We start from the raw sequence: 17,167 nt of genomic DNA on the forward strand, positions 1-17,167 counted from the left end.
TATTGGAAAAGTTTGTTGACCCCTCCCTGGTCAAATACTGTTTGTAAGCACATCATGACCAAAAACAATTGCTTGAACTTCATAGGCAACGACAGCAGGCTCTGGAGTAACCCATCCCCTTACTGGTTTGCACACGGACGCCAGTGCCTTCTGCACGGTGGGAAGTGTGATTTGAACCAGCGCCTCTTGAAATATCCTCTTCCGGATGGTGCTGCTGTCATAATCATATTGCTGTCAATACAGAGATAGAAACATAGGCTAAATAGCAACATTACAATCTGTTCACTTTTGCTTCAACAAAAAACTCAGCTACTCACTTCATCTCCCTTTCCCCCCCTAATTTCTGAGGACCCTTGTGGTGTTCCAAGGTTTCAGAGATCTTTCTGTGCAATTCTCTCACACTCTAAGTAAAGGTTATGACTGATAATGACCCATCTTACCTTCCCTTCTTACACATGTGGAAACTGAAGTAAGATAAAAAAAAAAAAAACAGAGTGACTTCTGTGTTAGAAAGTTGAAGACAGAACTGGGGGATGAGTTATTATTTCACCACCCCTGTCCTGAGTTGGTCCATGGAAGCCACGATCATCTCCTTCCTTCACTCTACATCCTGAAAGCAGGATTGGTAGGTTGTAACGATTTCCACAAGGAAAGAGAGCATCTGGCTCACAGCTACATTAACACCATGGCGTGTTAACCAAAGAGATGCAGTATCTGGAACTGGAAAGATGATGATTCACTCTGTTCTACATGGAACATCCATACCTAGAGACCAGGGTTTGGTTTTAGGTGTTGCTTTAAAGTGGGGAAGGCACAGACAAACTGGAGCATAGTCACAGGCATGTAAGCAGAATGGTCAGGCCAAATAAAGAATGGTTAGGGCTTCCCTGGTGGTGCAGTGGTTGAGAGTCCGCCTGCCGATGCAGGGGACACGGGTTCATGCCCCGGTCCGGGAGGATCCCACATGCCGCGGAGTGGCTGGGCCCGTGAGCCATGACCGCTGAGCCTGTGCATCCGGAGCCTGTGCTCCACAATGGGATAGGCCACAACAGTGAGAGGCCCGCGTACCGCAAAAAAAAAAAAAGAAAAAAATGGTTAAAGAGATTTATGCTGGAGATAATAACTTGGGGCAAAAACATAGCTCTATTCAAACAACCAAAGGCTACCATGTGGAAGAAGGACATGAGCAAAGAGGGTAGAACTAGAATTACCAGTGGTGAGAACTTTGGCTTAGCATTAGGAAGTATGTTCTTGTAGATAAAAGTGTCCAGGAAAGAGATGGACTGTCCTGAGAGGTAAAAATTGTGTTGATGTGGCAGGTGGCATTGACATTGGGACTATCTTTTCTTTCTCAATGGCAGGTTCATTATTTTGTGTGTTATTGTGACAAATATTGCTTTTAATCTCAATGATTTGGTTGCCAGAGTTTCCTACTGCCTGTGAGGCATTAAGATCAGGTCTGAAATTCAGGGACCACCTCCTAGGCTCTGTGAGACTTTGATCTTCTGTTCCAAAGCCATGCTTAGGGAAAGTAGGTAATAAAAAATTAGTGGACTAGGTTTAGGGATAGTTTTAGCTCTAAGCTCACCACAGACTAGCCTATTGAGCTTACGTAAGTCATGTGATACCTTAGGAGGTCAGTTTCCTCATCTCTACAATGGAGACATATTCCAATGATCTCACAAGTTCTTGTGAGGATCAAATGAAACAGGTTTTTAAAAAAATTTATCTTGGCTGTGTTGGGTCTTCGTTGTTGCACACGGGCTTTCTCTAGTTGCGGCGAACGGGGCTACTCTTCGTTGTGGTGCGTGGGCTTCTCATTGCAGTGACTTCTCTTGTTGCAGAGCACGGGCTCTAGGCGCACGGGCTTCAGCAGTTGTGGCACGCGGGCTCAGTAGTTATGGCTCACAGGCTCTACAGCACAGGCTCAGTAGTTGCGGTGCAGGGGTTTAGCTGCTCTGCAGCATGTGGGACCTTCCTGGGCCAGGGATCGAACCTGTATCCCCTGCGTTGGCAGGTGGATTCTTAACCACTGTGCCACCCGGGAAGTCCGGGTTGTTTTTAAAAAAGCTTAAAGATATGACCTATATATGTAAGCTCCTATTATTACAGCCATTTTAATATAAACTTTTGCATGAAGCACATTTAAAACAATTTCATAAAGCAGGTATCATGATGGTTAATTTAAATAGGTTTTACTATACTGTAAACTCCTCGAAGAAAGAGGGTGTGCCTTGCCTATTTTTATATTCCATGCAATACCTATCACAATCCTTTGCTTATAGTGGATAGCCAATAAATATCAAGTCCACTTGCTATGCAAGTAAGCCTGGACACCTCACTTCTGGCTGAGGAAGTGACAATGACGCTGAGGACCTGTGGTCCCTAAAGTAGCCACTAGATGGCAGAATAGGCATGAAAGTCGTGGGGGAACTGCTGCTAGGTGATAGTCACGGGTGTCTCAGGGAGGAAAGAGAAGGGGAAAGATTTTTAAAAGGCGGGGCAAGTGAAACAGAGAACTTGGTATTTTCCACTTCACGAAACAAATGGGTCACATTCTTGCTTCATGCTTCCCACAAATGAGAGAACAATTTTACCTTTAAGACTCGGAGCTTAACCTTCTCAATGGCGGCTGTGGTTTTGGAGGCCTCTCCTTGGAGATGTGGGGAAAGCAACTGCTCAAAAGTGAATACCGCATTCTCCATTAGCTAGAAACCAAAAGCAACACAGAAACAGACCGCAGTTACAGGCTGGGATCACTACCCTCTCCAAGTCTACATCAACTTGGAGAGAAGGAGACGATGACCACCAAAGATGGTCACTACCCTGTGGATGACCCAGGGCAACAGGTCCTCATCCCACTACATGGACTGTGAAATGCATAGGCCCATGGCCACAGTGGCATCAGTAAGAGGCTGGGAAGCACACACACACACACACACACATACCTATGCGTGTATGTACACATGTATGTATCTTTTCTTCTCATCTCTTCTCCTTCCACCCTTAACTGGGAAACCCAAGACCATGAGGTTGAGGATATCATCATTTCCTGTGGTCATCCCTTTCCTGTGTTCTCTGGTGCCTGTGGTCAGGGCTTAATGAAATGAGGTGGCCCTTTAGTTCTGCACCTCCACTTTCAGATGGATGTAAACCATGCCAGCACATCTCTCGCTCCATTTTCCAGTCTCCCACCCTACTTCTCTTCCTTTCTCTGCCAGGTTGGGAAGGGAGGCAGGGTCAGAGCTCAGTGGAGACTGTGGCTGACATGCTCGTGGGTTAGGGAACGGAAGTAGTTCAGATTTCTTATTCTCTGCACTTGTGCCTGTACCTGTTTCACCAGGGTCCAGTACTATCAAAGGGACTTCAGTCAAACCGTTGACCAATTTTGTTCCTTGTCTGTCTTTAATCCCTCACAACTCAGAGGTTAGATAATAAAGTGTGCCACTTAATCCTGCCTATAAGTTTTAAGAAGAAAAATCTCCTTTCTTCCCCAAGCCTGTGATCTGAAAGCATCCAACACAATACCTTTCTCTCAGCGCTTTCAACGCTGTAGTGAATTTACCTAAGAATCTGTCTCACTATCAGCTCCCCAGAGTGGAATCTGGCACAGCGTCCAACCCACAGGAAGCTCCCTTCGAACATTTGTGAAGTAGAATTGTGCTCTTAATGGCTTCAATGGTCACACCCTTCCTTCATTTAGAAAGCATTAGAATATGGAACGAGTTTGAGCTATTCACTCCTGCCCTGGAGAAAAAGTTCCTTGTGGGAAAAAAAGGAACCTATCAAGGAGACCCAAGAAATCCAAATTTAAAGCTCTGATTGACTGATTGATTGATTTACTTTTAACTAGGTTAGGGAATTGATTCAAGCCACTGGTTCTCCATCCTGGTTGCATATTAAAAGCAGTAGGGATGGGAGTGGAAGAAATTTTTTTTTAATTACCAAAAAGATAATATCAAAATCACTAGGAGTGTGGCCTAGACATCAGTATTTCTTAAAAGCTCCCAGATGATTCTAATCTGCATCCAACATTAATAGCACTGATTTGACAAATCAAGTAATTATCAATTAATGCTACTTTATTTCCCTGAGATATCTCTTCTTTACGATGCTCATCAACATGGAAGAAAGATGAGCCAGCTGGAACAGCACAAAATATGTCCTCACTCAACATGGTGACTAAAGAAATGGGCCTCATTTCCCTGAGCTACACTAGTACACCTGTCTCATTTGCCGCACTCGTTTCTCTGCTCCCCCAACCTCATCCACGTGGATGACCTCACCGCCCCTACCTCTTGCATGTAGTTCTGCGTCCTCTGGACCACCAGATCGATGTGGGGGAATCTGAAGCGGCTCTTGAGATCCTGCAGGTGCTCCTGAAGCAGGTTGACTTTACTATAACAAGGTTCCATCTTCACGGAATCCAATGGAAGATTCATAAGCCAGTCTAGATGCTGCATTTTGGTGAAGGGAAAAATTACACACCTTCAGACTTAGGAACTATATTACACGACTATTACATATTACATAAATTCTAAACAATCACACATGTTATTAGACTGAATCACTTCTCAGATCACTATATCTGCGACATCTTCATTGTCTTATTTCCGTTCTTGGATGGGTTCCTAGGGCAGCTCTATTGCTAGGATAGAGATTGGTAGAAGAACCAACTGGACAATGGAAGCTCCCAGGGCTGCATTCAGTGGGGCTCAGTCTTGTCAAGCTCTTGATGGACTCCAAGTACCCACTTCCAGAGCTCAAGAGTTCAGGAAGGCTCTTTGGCACATGGAACTGCTGTGAGCTCACAAGCCTCCAAAGCCTTCTTTAATGAGTGACATCCCTCTCAGAAAATCCCAGGGAGTTCAGGATGCCCCCTGGACTCTAAGAGTAAAGCCAGAGTCCCCACAGTTCTCTGAGGCTCTGTCAGTGCCCAAGGGCTTCCCTCTGCTAGTGGATGGGGAGGTGGGTGAGATAGGAAGAGGCCTAGCCTAGAAGAGGTATCCAGCTTTAAAACCTGAGGTCCCCCCTCCTCTAGTTTGTACAAGTGATAACTTGATCGATGAGGCCATATGACTTCCAGCAAGAGGACAGCAACTGACCTCATCCACTAAGGATCTCAAGTATTATCAACATAGTCTTACACTATGAGTGTTTTTGCCAACAGAATGCATCTTATTTTCCAAGCTTATTTAAAAGTAATTTAAAAAATTGAATATTGCAGATCTAGAATAAACAGGAGGGTGGGTGGAGAAAGAGAAGACAGAAAGAAAGGTGCTGAAAATGGAGGCCTACGGAGAACTGGGGAGTAACACAGTAACAGGGTGATTGTGAATAATACAGGATGTGCTGTCTGAGTTTCAGGTCACAGAAAAGAGATAAATCTAGAGTTCTAGATTTCTCTAAACAAGAATTTAACAAGGGGACTTCCCTGGTGGCTCAGTGGTTAAAAATACGCCTGCCAATGCAGGGGACACGCCATGACTACTAAGCCTGCATTCTAGAGCCTGCGAGCCACAACTACTGAGCTTGCATGCCACAACTACTGAAGCCCATGCGCCTAGAGCCCGTGCTCTGCAATGAAGAGTAGCCCCCGCTCACCGCAACTAGAGAAAGCCCACGTGCAGCAACGAAGACCCAACACAGCCAAAATTAAATATTAATTAATTTAAAAAGATACAGAAACTTGGTTATTTATAAGAAAAAAAAAAGAATTTAACAAGGGTCCACTTTCATTGTGCTTGTAAAAGGAAAATATTACTCCCTTTAGAAGTGAGTTCTGGGGCTTCCCTGGTGGTGCAGTGGTTGGGAGTCTGCCTGCCGATGCAGGGGACACGGGTTTGTGCCCCGGTCCGGGAAGATCCCACATACCGCAGAGCGGCTGGGCCCGTGAGCCATGGCCGCTGGGCCTGTGCGTCTGGAGCCTGTGCTCCGTGACAGGGGAGGCCACAACAGTGAGAGGCCCGCGTACCGCAAAAAAAAAAAAAAAAAAAAAAAAAAAAAGTGAGTTCTGGAGAACCTCACTGAAGTAGAATTAATGACCAAAAGCATGCTGTCAAACTTGCCCCTTGACATATAATTTGTAATGTGTCTATTTTTTAAAATATCATTAAACAGACAGGAGAGGAAAAATCAATCGGTTACCACTTTGCTCCTGTAAGATTGGCAGAAGTTAAACAAGTGATTCCCTAATGCTGACAGGAATATAAAGGAGAAAGTCCTCTGCCATGTACAATTGGTAGAATTGTAAAATTTTAATTCTTTTTTTGGGAAGCAAATGGAAACATCAGTTAACATGAGAAATATTCCTACCTTTCAACCTAGCAATCCTGTCCTAGGCATCTATCCCATAGAAATAAAAGCATCAAAGTAAATGAATATATATAACAAGATTATTTATTGCAGCTTTGTTCATGGTGCTAGCAACATCTGGATGATTGAATAAATCACGGTGTATTCATACATGAAATATTATGCGGTTACTACAAAAAATGATTTAGAGCTAGAACAGTTAACTTAAAAATTGTTTCATGAGGTATTTTTGAATGAGAAAACTGAAAAGCAGAGCAGTACATATAATATAATCCCATTTTTCTAAGAGCAAACTACCTAAAAAAACATAGCCTACAAAATGTGTGTGTTTAATAGGCTATATGAGCATGGAGAAAAGCACAGAATAGCACATGCTAAGTTGTTAACACTAGTTGCTTGAGTGGAAGGAGGGGATATGGGGGGAGGTGGGAGAGTAAAATTAAGTTCAAAAAAAGGCTACAATAAGAAACCTCAACATATTTACAAATGATATTGTTTATATACAATTTTGTGTATGTATGCATTTAAAAAAAAAAGAAAGGGAAAAAAACAGAGGTGTCTGGTTTTATCCACTGACTTGTAGGGATGTCTATCGTGATATGGCAAGTGTAAAACAAAGCTGCCCAGTTATGTCTGTCAGTGATTCTCAAATTTGAGGATCCATCAGGTCCTCTGGAGGTCTTGTGAAAACAGACTGCTGGGCCCTACCCCAGAGTTTCTGATCTGGTAAATCATCAGTGGGGCAGCCATGTGATGATGATGATGCTGGTCCAAGGACCATACCTTGAGAAACATTGGTTTTTATTATGAGTCCGTACTTTTGGAAGCAGACAAACCAACAAACAGAATTTATATAAATGAGGATATACGTGTATATATTTGTATGAACAAGGGAGAAGCAGGTGAAAACACATACTAAGCTATTTATATTAGTTAATTCAGGGAGTTGGAAGTGGAGAGGGCTTAGGAGTTGGGGGTGGACTAAAATTACGTGGGTATGGGTGACGGTGATTAATTTTGCCTTTATATAAGTATTTTTGTATATTGTTTACCTATACAAGCATGTTATTATTTTTGCAACTTGAAAACCATTAATAAAGGAAAGCAGGTAGATAGATGGATGAATGGATGAATGAATAATGTGTTTGAATGAACCGCAGAAAGGCTAGATGAATAGATGGAAGGGGAGCTGAATGGAAGGAAGGAAAGAAGGAAGGAAGGGAGAGAGGGAGGGAGGGAGAGGGGGAGGAAAGAATGAATGAATGCAGATAAAGACCCACAAAAAGGCAGTCCCAGGCAGACAATTCACATTCCACTCCCTGGCTTCGTATCCTACCTCCTTTAGCTGGGCACTGTCTTTGGTGGTCTGAAAGTTCTGGTTAAGTTCATCCACTTCTTTTTCAAAGAGTGAGCGTACTTCACTGAATCCTGAGCTCACCGGTCCCATGAGCTCCTCCAGAATGGATGCCAGGAATGGTTGCACACTCTCTGCACAACTTCTCTCTGCTGGCTGAGCCACCATCGCTAAGGTAGGAAATAGTCAGAAAACTGTGAGTGATGGCAAAATTGGATTCAGAGGCACTGGAGCGGGGCCGGGCTGGACAGTGCCCCACAGAGCCCTTTAACAGCCAAGGCAAGCTCAAATGGGCAAGACAGACCAACACAGTGAGTCCTGTGCCAGCACTCACTAGAATGGAAAACCATCAAAGAGAATCTCTCTTTGAGAATTGGAACAAGGAGAATCTCTCCCCTCCCCAAGATTACCTCTCCCCTGGGATGAAATGCATTTTTCTGCTTGGTCCCTATGAATACATAATGCCTATTACAGAAAAAAGAAAATGCCAATGACCCATGTATTTCCTATCAATCATCATCATTATAAATTCATAGTCTGTCTTCTAAAAACACAATTTATTAAGTTTTAATTCATTTTTCTAAGCGTTAACCAGTCGATATAATTCAATTCCCCTCCCCGCTTCTCCAGGGCCTTTTTAAAAGCTCAAGTACCATCTTTTTGTGGGGCAAATGGAAACAAGTTCTAACTGGTTTGCCACCCCGCCCCCCATCCCCACCCCCAATTTTAAAACACACGCTATTTTTTCTGATAATACATAAACATAAACATTTTTAAATGTTTAGATTTAATTTTATGTTTAGATTATATTTATATTAAATTTTATGTTTAGATTAATTCAATTTAATTTTAAATCTAAAAGCTTAGATTTAAACATAAAACATAAACATTTTTATGTTTAAAAACATAAACATTTTTTCTGATAATCAAGGATGACATGCTTAGTGACAGAAACTTAGTACAGAAAATCATAAAGAGGAATTAAAAAAAAAATGTAACCATACTCTTACTTCCCAGAGGAAATACTGTCATTTGATTGATTGACTTATTTATTTTTTTCAACATCTTTATTGGAGTATAATTGCTTTACAATGGTGTGTTTCTGCTTTATAACAAAGTGAATCAGTTATACATATACGTATGTTCCCATATCTCTTCCCTCTTGCGTCTCCCTCCCTCCCACCCTCCCTATCCCACCCCTCTAGGAAAGCGTAGTAAAGATCCCGATTCAGTAAGTCTGGATACGACATGGAAATCTGCATTTATTTTTAAGTGCTAAGGTGATTCTCATGATTAACCAGGTTTGGAAGCAGCAATGCAGTAAAGGAAGTTTGAGTTGGAAGAGGCTTGAGCTCACTGTGTGGATGGAAGTCTAGCTTTGCGGAACTCTTTAAGTCACCTAACCTCATACGGGATCAAAGAAGTACAAACTCATCTCAGTGTCTAGGCCCTCATTTTACAGATGTGAAAAAGGGGGCCTGGAGATGTTAGCTGATTCAACCAAGGTCACGCCCTAATTTTCAGATCCAGAATTATAATTCAAATATATTTGTTTATTTTTATTGGCAAATAACTTGCTTATGGTGAGACAAATGGCCACATTCTTATTTCAATTTGCAGAAATATTTCACAGAGTTACAGAGGGTCAGACTGCCTCTTACTCTGAGAATCTGAGATGACCAATACTATTGATACTATGAGTAACTCACAAATATTTGAGATATAAAATATCAACCAGGTCATACAATTACTAGGTAAAAACCCCTTTCTATTGTATGACTCAAATATGAAACAATCTGACTCCTAAAAATAACTTACTTGATACCAAAATGCAAAATCGTTTGCCAGGAAGATAAATGAATTATTTATAAATTAACTCTGAGAGAAGAACTATTTGAAAAGTGTCTAATTGAAATTTCAGAATAATCATGAACACGGGTAATATACATAAAAGATTTAGCAGCTGGCTGATGTCCGCTGCTGCATGGGGGCAGAGAGAGGCACAGGGAGGGGTCGTGGAAGGCCATGCTCCTCTCTGCTTGATCCCCCCTTGCCTATGTACCACCATGTGCTCCAGCCCCCTCTCTGTGCCTTTATTCAGTGTTCCTTTCACCTGTGCCTTCCTTCCTCCACCTCTGCTTGTAAACATCCTACTCACCTCTTCAAGGCCAAGTTTTTTTTTTTTTTTTTGCCGGTACGCGGGCCTCTCACTGTTGTGGCCTCTCCCGTTGAGGAGCACAGGCTCCGGATGCGCAGGCCCAGCGGCCACGGCTCACTGGGCCCAGCCGCTCTGCGGCATGTGGGATCCTCCCGGACCAGGGCACGAACCCGTGTCCCCTGCATCGGCAGGCAGACTCTCAACCACTGCACCACCAGGGAAGCCCTCAAGGCCAAGTTTAAATTTCACCTACTCAGGACAGCCTAATGCCCGGAACCACCACACAGCTTCCTGAACTATGGTCTGCTGGTGTTTCCTTAATGATCGAATAAATTTTACATCCCACACAGGTATGCTCTGCTATTTCTCAAGGATGCAGAGGTGCTGCTGTAATGATTCATGTGTTGTGACACATTAATTCAAGAGCCATACATTAATTCAGTTGAGCAGAGTGATTAAGAGAGAAAATGCTGGGGCTGGGGGCTGGGTTTGTTCTGACTGTCACACTCTACCTTTGGAATCTCAGGCAAATTACTTAATCTCTACCTCAGTTTTCTCATCTGTAAAATGGGGATCATAAGAGTCATTACTCTGAGGGTTATGGTGAGGATTAAATGAGTTCACTGTGTTCAAAGTGCTCAGAACCCTATGTGACCCTCTGGAAGTACTCAGTAACTGTTAGCTTTTACTATACCTGTTAGCATTACCATTCTTTCCCATCAACTGACACTAAAACAGTACTCTCATTGTGAGGAGCCCACATGGTTTTTTGAAGTCGAAATGGTTCCTGCTTGGGAACCGCTGTGCTCTCTGTTCTTGTCTCTTTTATGGCATTTATAATATTTTTCCTTCTGTTTCAGTATCTGTGACATGCTTTTTATCCTCTTCTACTTGTAAAATCATGTCTTCTTCTTTGTCTCTTCAAAGACCTTGTATTCAGCAGGAGCAGAATAAATGCTTATTAAATGAGTCGGTATTTGTGGGGCAGAACTTAAGCCAGTTGCTTCACTCTCAAGAGTCATATGGGAAGAAATGGAGAGATTGCTACTTCAATACTCCCAAAGTTCTTTTCTTGAAATCCAAAGTCCTTTATCAATGCAGCCTGATGTGCAGTTTCTTGTTTTAAAGGGAGAGAACCAGAGGCCTGGTTACAATGTGTTTCTCATATTCCGTTTTAAAAAGATCTGATCGCGATTTCCTTCCAAGGCTTCCTTTAGGAAACAAACACTAGTCCAGGGCAGAATATTTTTCCATTTTATGTGAAATATACTGGAGCCACATAGATTTAGGCAAGAGAGAAAGAGAGACCGGTTTAATTCAGGCCATGAGAATGGCCACTGTTAGGCTCAGCTCAGCTCCAGACAAACAGAATGTATCCGGGCACAGGAGTTGGGTGTTGGCAGTTTTAAGCTGTATAAAGCATTTCAATATACAGTCAACTCTAGATCTGTTGAGCTAATAAAGGAATAAGAGATCTGGATAATAGGAAACAGAAAACACTCTGAAGTTAATTTATATCTGGTTTTAGAAGGCATCACCTGAACAGATAAACAACAGATTCAGACACACACTCCTTTGCTCTAGTTATGCCTCCTCCAACCTCCTCTCAGAAGGACCTGTTAGAAGAGCCTGGAGCGAGCTGGGCTGCAGTATGAACAGGGCCTGAAGTGCAGAGGATAATCCACCAAGCAGAAAATCCCATTAGGTTCTAAGTCTCTTGAGCACAGGAACTGGGTCTTCCCTGTTCACTGCTAAAGCTCCATCGCCTTGCTCGGAAAGCACTTAGTGACTATATTTTGAATGAATGAGTAAGTGAATAATTTGAAAACTGACTATATAAGAAGATTGCTGATATACAATCGCAGATGAGCCGGCGTGCTTTCCCTCTGAAATGATGTTCGGTGTGGTGTGCTTTTTGGTATGTAGGAATGCAGAACCATAGAATTTTATCCTGTAGGATTCCTCAGAGGTCATCTAAGTTCTCTTGTGTAGAAACACGCAAACTTCTTTCTTTCAAGGGCCAGATACTGAACATTTTCAGCTTTGCCGTCCCTAAGGTCTCAGTTCCAATGACTCAACAGTGCCTTTGTAGCATGAAAGCAGCCTCAGCCAGTACACAAATGAGTGGGCACAGCTGTCTTCCAATAAAATGCTATTTACAAAAATAGGCGGCAGGCCAGCTTTGGCCCAAGGGCCACAGTTTGCTGACCCCAATCTCATGGGCCCTCCCATGTGATTTCAGAGGAGGATACTGAGGCACATAGAAGTCGAGTGACCTCCCTGAGCACACATGACCATCTACCATTAGAGCTGGGACTATAGACGGTTCCCTACTTAGGATGGTTTGACTTAACGATTTTTCAAGTTTACAGTGGTGTGAAAGCAATAGGCGTTCAGCAGAAACTGTACCTCAAATTTTGAATTTTGATCTTTTCTGGGGCTAGTGATAAGCAGTAAGATTCTCTCTCACGATGCTGGGCAGTGTCAGCAGCCGCAATTCCCCATCAGCCACCGCATCACGAGGGTAAACAACCGATACACTGACGGCTATTCTGTACCCAGACAACCTTCTGTTTTTCATCTTTGGTACAGTATTCAATAAATTAAGTGAGATACTCAACACTTTATTATAAAAGAGACTTTGTGTTAGATGATTTTTCCCAACTGTAGGCTAATATAAGTGTTCTGAGCATGTTTAAGGTAACTATGCTAAGCTATGGTATTTGGTAGGTTAGATGTACTAAATGCATTTTCAACTTATGATAGGTTTATTGGCATGTAACCCCATCATAAGTGGAGGAAGATCTGTAGGATCCAGATTTATTGACTCTAAGCCCAAAGTCTTTTTCTTGTTAAAGGAAAATCCATTATTCACTGATTCAAATATTCACTGTGAGTCTGCATATACCAGGCATGGTACTAGGCACTGGGAATACCTGAGTGAACCAGCGCAGCATGGCCCTGCTCTTCGAGAGCTTACAGCAGGGAGAGGGCAGGAGCAGAGCCATTACAATTTGGTATGAGAAGTGCTACAACGGGAGAGGTGCAGGATCAGGATACACAGGCACCACTACAAGGCAAGCAGCAACGTTTCCTCCACCCTGTGTCCTTGAAGTTTCCATGCGGAGGCCCTTCAGAGCACCACCAGCACGCTCCTATTTCAAGTGTTATCATCTCCTTCCAAGTCCCTCGTGTAATTCTCCTCTAAAACTAGGAATTCTCACTATGTGATGGAGCCTTAGATACACAGCCTATTTAGTTTGTAGGAGCATGGATTATCTCCACTGACCTTTGATCTTTCCAATTAAAAAGTTCTTTGAGTTCACAATCTGATCCATGTCTGAACGGATGGTGCCTTCCAGGCCTTTTGTCAGAGCCCTGCATTCCTCCTTCAATGCACTTAATCCTTCTGAAACTTGATGCTGAACCAGGTTGTAGGCCTCTTCGAGGAGCTGCAACAGAGAACAACACATAAATTGGGGCTCTGTCGTGCGTCAGCACCTGAGGGAGTCAAGTAGAGGCGGGTGGGTTAATCGCAGACAATCGCAACATAAACAAAACTGCACACACACTCTAATTTGTCTTTCAAAGTTTGAGTCTGTTTGGATTAGTCCTCATGTAAGTGAGACTGAGCAGACTGGGCAGTTCTCCACCCAGGGAAGGAATTACATATTAAAAAAAAAAAAAAAAACCTAAAAAGAGAAGGGAAAGGCATGTTCATTTTGAGTGGCACAGCTGCAGGGCAAAATCATCGCTTACACCGAACCAGGCCCTCTTTCTGTCGTTCTTCTTCCCCTTCATTTTAGGCAGGATGTCTGTCTGAAGGGTTGGCATGAGCTCCTCCATCACCAGGTTACTCAGGATCTGTCAAGAGGAAGACAGCCTCAGAGCTGGTTTAGTTGGTGACGCCTAAATCTTAGCATCAGGCTAACCGAAGGTGTCATGACTGGCCAACCCCGTCCTGGCTACATGAAATCTGTTAGGTTAATGGTTTAACTCTGGGTCTGAGGCCACAGAAATCTCTAGGAAGACAATCCTAGACGGTAAACGTTCTTAAATATCTGCAAGGAACAGTCACGCCTGTTGACATTTTCCCATTGGAAAGGACAAATTCCTCAGTTCAAACTTCTACTAGTCAAACTAGAAGAATCTAGCCCATTTAGGATAAGAGGGGGAACTTCCATTATAGATAAGGGTATCCTTAGCAAAACTGTGAAGGGGGTCAGGCTTGGTTTTGGTGGCTTGAGTTCTTGTCTGTATCCCCTGAGACCGTCGTTTCCCCTGGAGCTTTCTTGGGATCTAAGCGTCTTCATGCTCTTTGTCTCTACTGCACCCTGAATCCCACCTCCATCTTCTTTAAAGTTTAGAAAAAGAAGGGAATAACAAATACTTTGGAACAACTGGACATTGGTGGGATGAGTAGAATATGGGCGAGGGTTGTCTACAGTTTTCAGGGTGTTTTTAAAAAAATATTGCTCCCAAGTCTTTCCTAAAATGCTGAGGTGAAGCAGCATTTTTGAGGAGTTTAAGAGGAACTTGACATGTGCAAACTCCATAGGAATCAGCACGTCCAAAAATTAGGTTCAAGTACATCATCAATAATTCATGAACCTCATCTTGCCCAGTGGAGTAAATTCTTGTTTGGAACACATCTGCCCAAGAGTGATGGAAGTGTTGGCATGGGGAGAGTGAGCTGAGAGAGTAAGGACACTGAAGCCAGAACTTCAAATCAATGGGAAATATTGTCTTAGTTTAAAAGTATTAAATTCAAGAATCATAATAATTGTCCAAATTCATCCTTTTGCAGAGATTGGCTTGAATCTGAACATGAGTGTGAAAGGGATTTGAAAGATGAAAACATTATACCGTCCAAAGAAAAAGAACATTCCATCTGGGTGGGCTTATAGTTTTCTTTTAGTTTTTCCCATACAATGCTCCAAGAAATTTGGTTCTATTTTATAACTTAAGGGATTGGAAAGGAAATATGTCTGGAAAAAAAAATGAGGGGGATGGGAGCACGTTTAAACTCTTCCTCCTGTAAACGTCAGCCCCACCACATCCTGACCTTGTGAGAATCCTCACCTGCCCAGGATCTGCTCTGAGATTCCTTACCTTGGTCAGCCCTCCATGAGCAGGGTCCAAAGCCCTGGGGCTATCGAAAAGAAAGTAGCTAATCTAATAAAACCAATCATACTAATGAAGGAGTTTCCCCAACCTTCCCTCTTCAGAATAGAATCCACTGAGTTTTACCATAAGGAACCTAAAGATATCTCTCGTGCTTTAAAAACGGGGGTGGGGGGTGGGGGGTGTAAATTTAATTGCTGGGATTTAACTGGGAGATTTAAAAATTCCACCACACATGTACGAAACCAGACCCGGCATTAGGTTGATCGAAACCAAGAAACGCAGGCCCGCTCCCTGAAGGCCACACCACCTGTTACCTTCCAGATGCTGCAGCTGTGAGGAAGGTGTGAGGCCCAGAGAGACTGCCCTCCTTCCTGAGGCTGGCCCCATGGTCTGATCAGGCTGTTGGCCTTGTGCCCTTTGTGTTACTCAGCAACCATGGGTGAAAGAATCCATTTAAATGGGTCGCATCCAAGGTCATTAGACAAAAGACAACCTATGGACAAGGCCTAAAAAAATGTGGATAGTCTTCCGATCTTGAAACCACTGTGATCTGTGGGAATTTTGAACTGTTCTCTTGGCCCATCTGGTTAATTTAAAGGCAAATAATAAGTATGCCACATAGCTTGTACTTACATTTTACAAAATGCTTTCCCTCATGACTTCACTTGATACATTTTTTATTAAGTAGAAAATATATTGATGCTTTTACTGGTGTACAAATATTTTCACCTTAATAGTCTGTCAGGCAAGTTATTCTAAGATATTTGCTTTGCCTAGACACTTGCCTAAAATAACCATCACCACGAGGGCATGCCATACTAGCTGTGTGAGTCATTACTAGGAAGATAATAATGTAACAATGCTGAAAATCTTCTGAATACAGTCCCCTAGGACTGTGTTATGATGAAGTTCTTAGCAGACATGAAAAAATGCAAATAAATTCAGTGCTTTAAACAAAAGATGTCATATTCTCAAACTCAGTTATGCTATGCCCTTTTCTTTAACTACTTGGTAGCTTCTTTGGGGCGCTGACCTCTTTTTTCTGTGGGTCGTAGGACAGACACTGCTTCAGCTCCATGTGCAAGCGGTTACAGTGAAGCTTACCCTCACCAGGCCCCACACAGTAAAGTCTTGAAAGTTATTTCCTTTTACCAGCTTCTTAAAGGATCACCTGACATGGCTCAAAACGCGTATCTTTCACAGACTGGCTTTGTGACTTGGGCCAACTTCTCTGAATGTTCTTTCTCTCGCCTGGAGGGTACTGGACAAATTATCCTGAAATGCCTTTCCAGTGCCCACACCTGATGAGTCTGTGATTTCACCAAAGAAACTTAGATTCCTGGGGGAGCAAAACTTCATATTGGGTCACTTGATAACTCCAGATTTTACTGATTTCTTCTCTGGTTTTTGTTTTGTTTTGTTTTCCCCTTTAAGGTACTTTTTTTATACAGCAAAATTAACACCTTCCTGTGACTGCTTTGTGCTAATGCTTTATGATGTCCATATATGAACAGACCCACATATGTACCCACACACACTGCTAAGGCTGCCTTGTTCTCTGGATGTTTCTAGGTATGTCTTGCCTCACCACGATGGCAATGGATGAGTCATTTCATTCTTTTACACTTTAGAGCAATTCACACCTATCAGCCCAAACTAAAGAGCAGAAAGTCAACAAAAGAAAACAAACTCAATACTTAACTCCCAGAAAGGACTTAGTACCTGCTTTCAATGCAATCGTGAAGGAATGTGAGCTGATGTGAGGTTTCAAATGAAAGAAAAAATCAAGTACCCTGGCTAAACTCAAGGAGCTAAATAACTGTTTAACTTGGTATAGCCCCATGGTTGATGTTGATCTTTCACTGCACCAGAAGTAGGAAGCCATCATTTGCTTTGCCACTTATCCACTTAGTATGTGACCAAAACAATCAGCTCCACAAGGCAAGGACCATGCTGCCTTGTCCACCTCTGGTTCACTAGCACCCAGCATACTGCCTGGAATACAGCAGCTCAATAAATAATTGTTGAATGAATAAAACTGAGCAAGTCACTTAATCGCTCTATTCTTCCCTCAGTTTTCTCATTTACAAAATGGAAATAATAACTGCTCTACATATCTCATGAGATTGATAAAACGAACAGAGTTAGGATTTGAACATAAAAAGTACCATACAATGGCATTTTAATACTGGTATATCTATTAAATATGCATG

General features: G+C 42.6%; 1 protein-coding gene across 2 annotated transcripts in view; it reads right to left on the minus strand.

Annotated features, from left to right (window-relative positions):
- NIBAN1 (niban apoptosis regulator 1) overlaps nt 1–17,167 on the minus strand; it is a 161,735-nt gene that overhangs the window by 10,669 nt on the left and 133,899 nt on the right. The window contains exons 7-12 of one of the 2 annotated variants that reach the window (XM_024751032.1): nt 13,587–13,691; nt 13,117–13,279; nt 7,652–7,839; nt 4,296–4,457; nt 2,598–2,708; nt 124–231 (exon numbers count right to left, since the gene is read on the minus strand). In XM_024751032.1, the coding sequence (XP_024606800.1) occupies nt 124–231; nt 2,598–2,708; nt 4,296–4,457; nt 7,652–7,839; nt 13,117–13,279; nt 13,587–13,691 (837 nt within the window). The remainder of the gene's footprint in view (nt 1–123; nt 232–2,597; nt 2,709–4,295; nt 4,458–7,651; nt 7,840–13,116; nt 13,280–13,586; nt 13,692–17,167) is intronic. The other variant, XM_024751033.1, reaches the window with a different exon arrangement.

This window comes from Neophocaena asiaeorientalis, unplaced genomic scaffold, assembly GCF_003031525.2.
Source record: "Neophocaena asiaeorientalis asiaeorientalis breed wild unplaced genomic scaffold, Neophocaena_asiaeorientalis_V1.1 scaffold67, whole genome shotgun sequence".
Taxonomy (NCBI): Eukaryota; Metazoa; Chordata; class Mammalia; order Artiodactyla; family Phocoenidae; genus Neophocaena; species Neophocaena asiaeorientalis.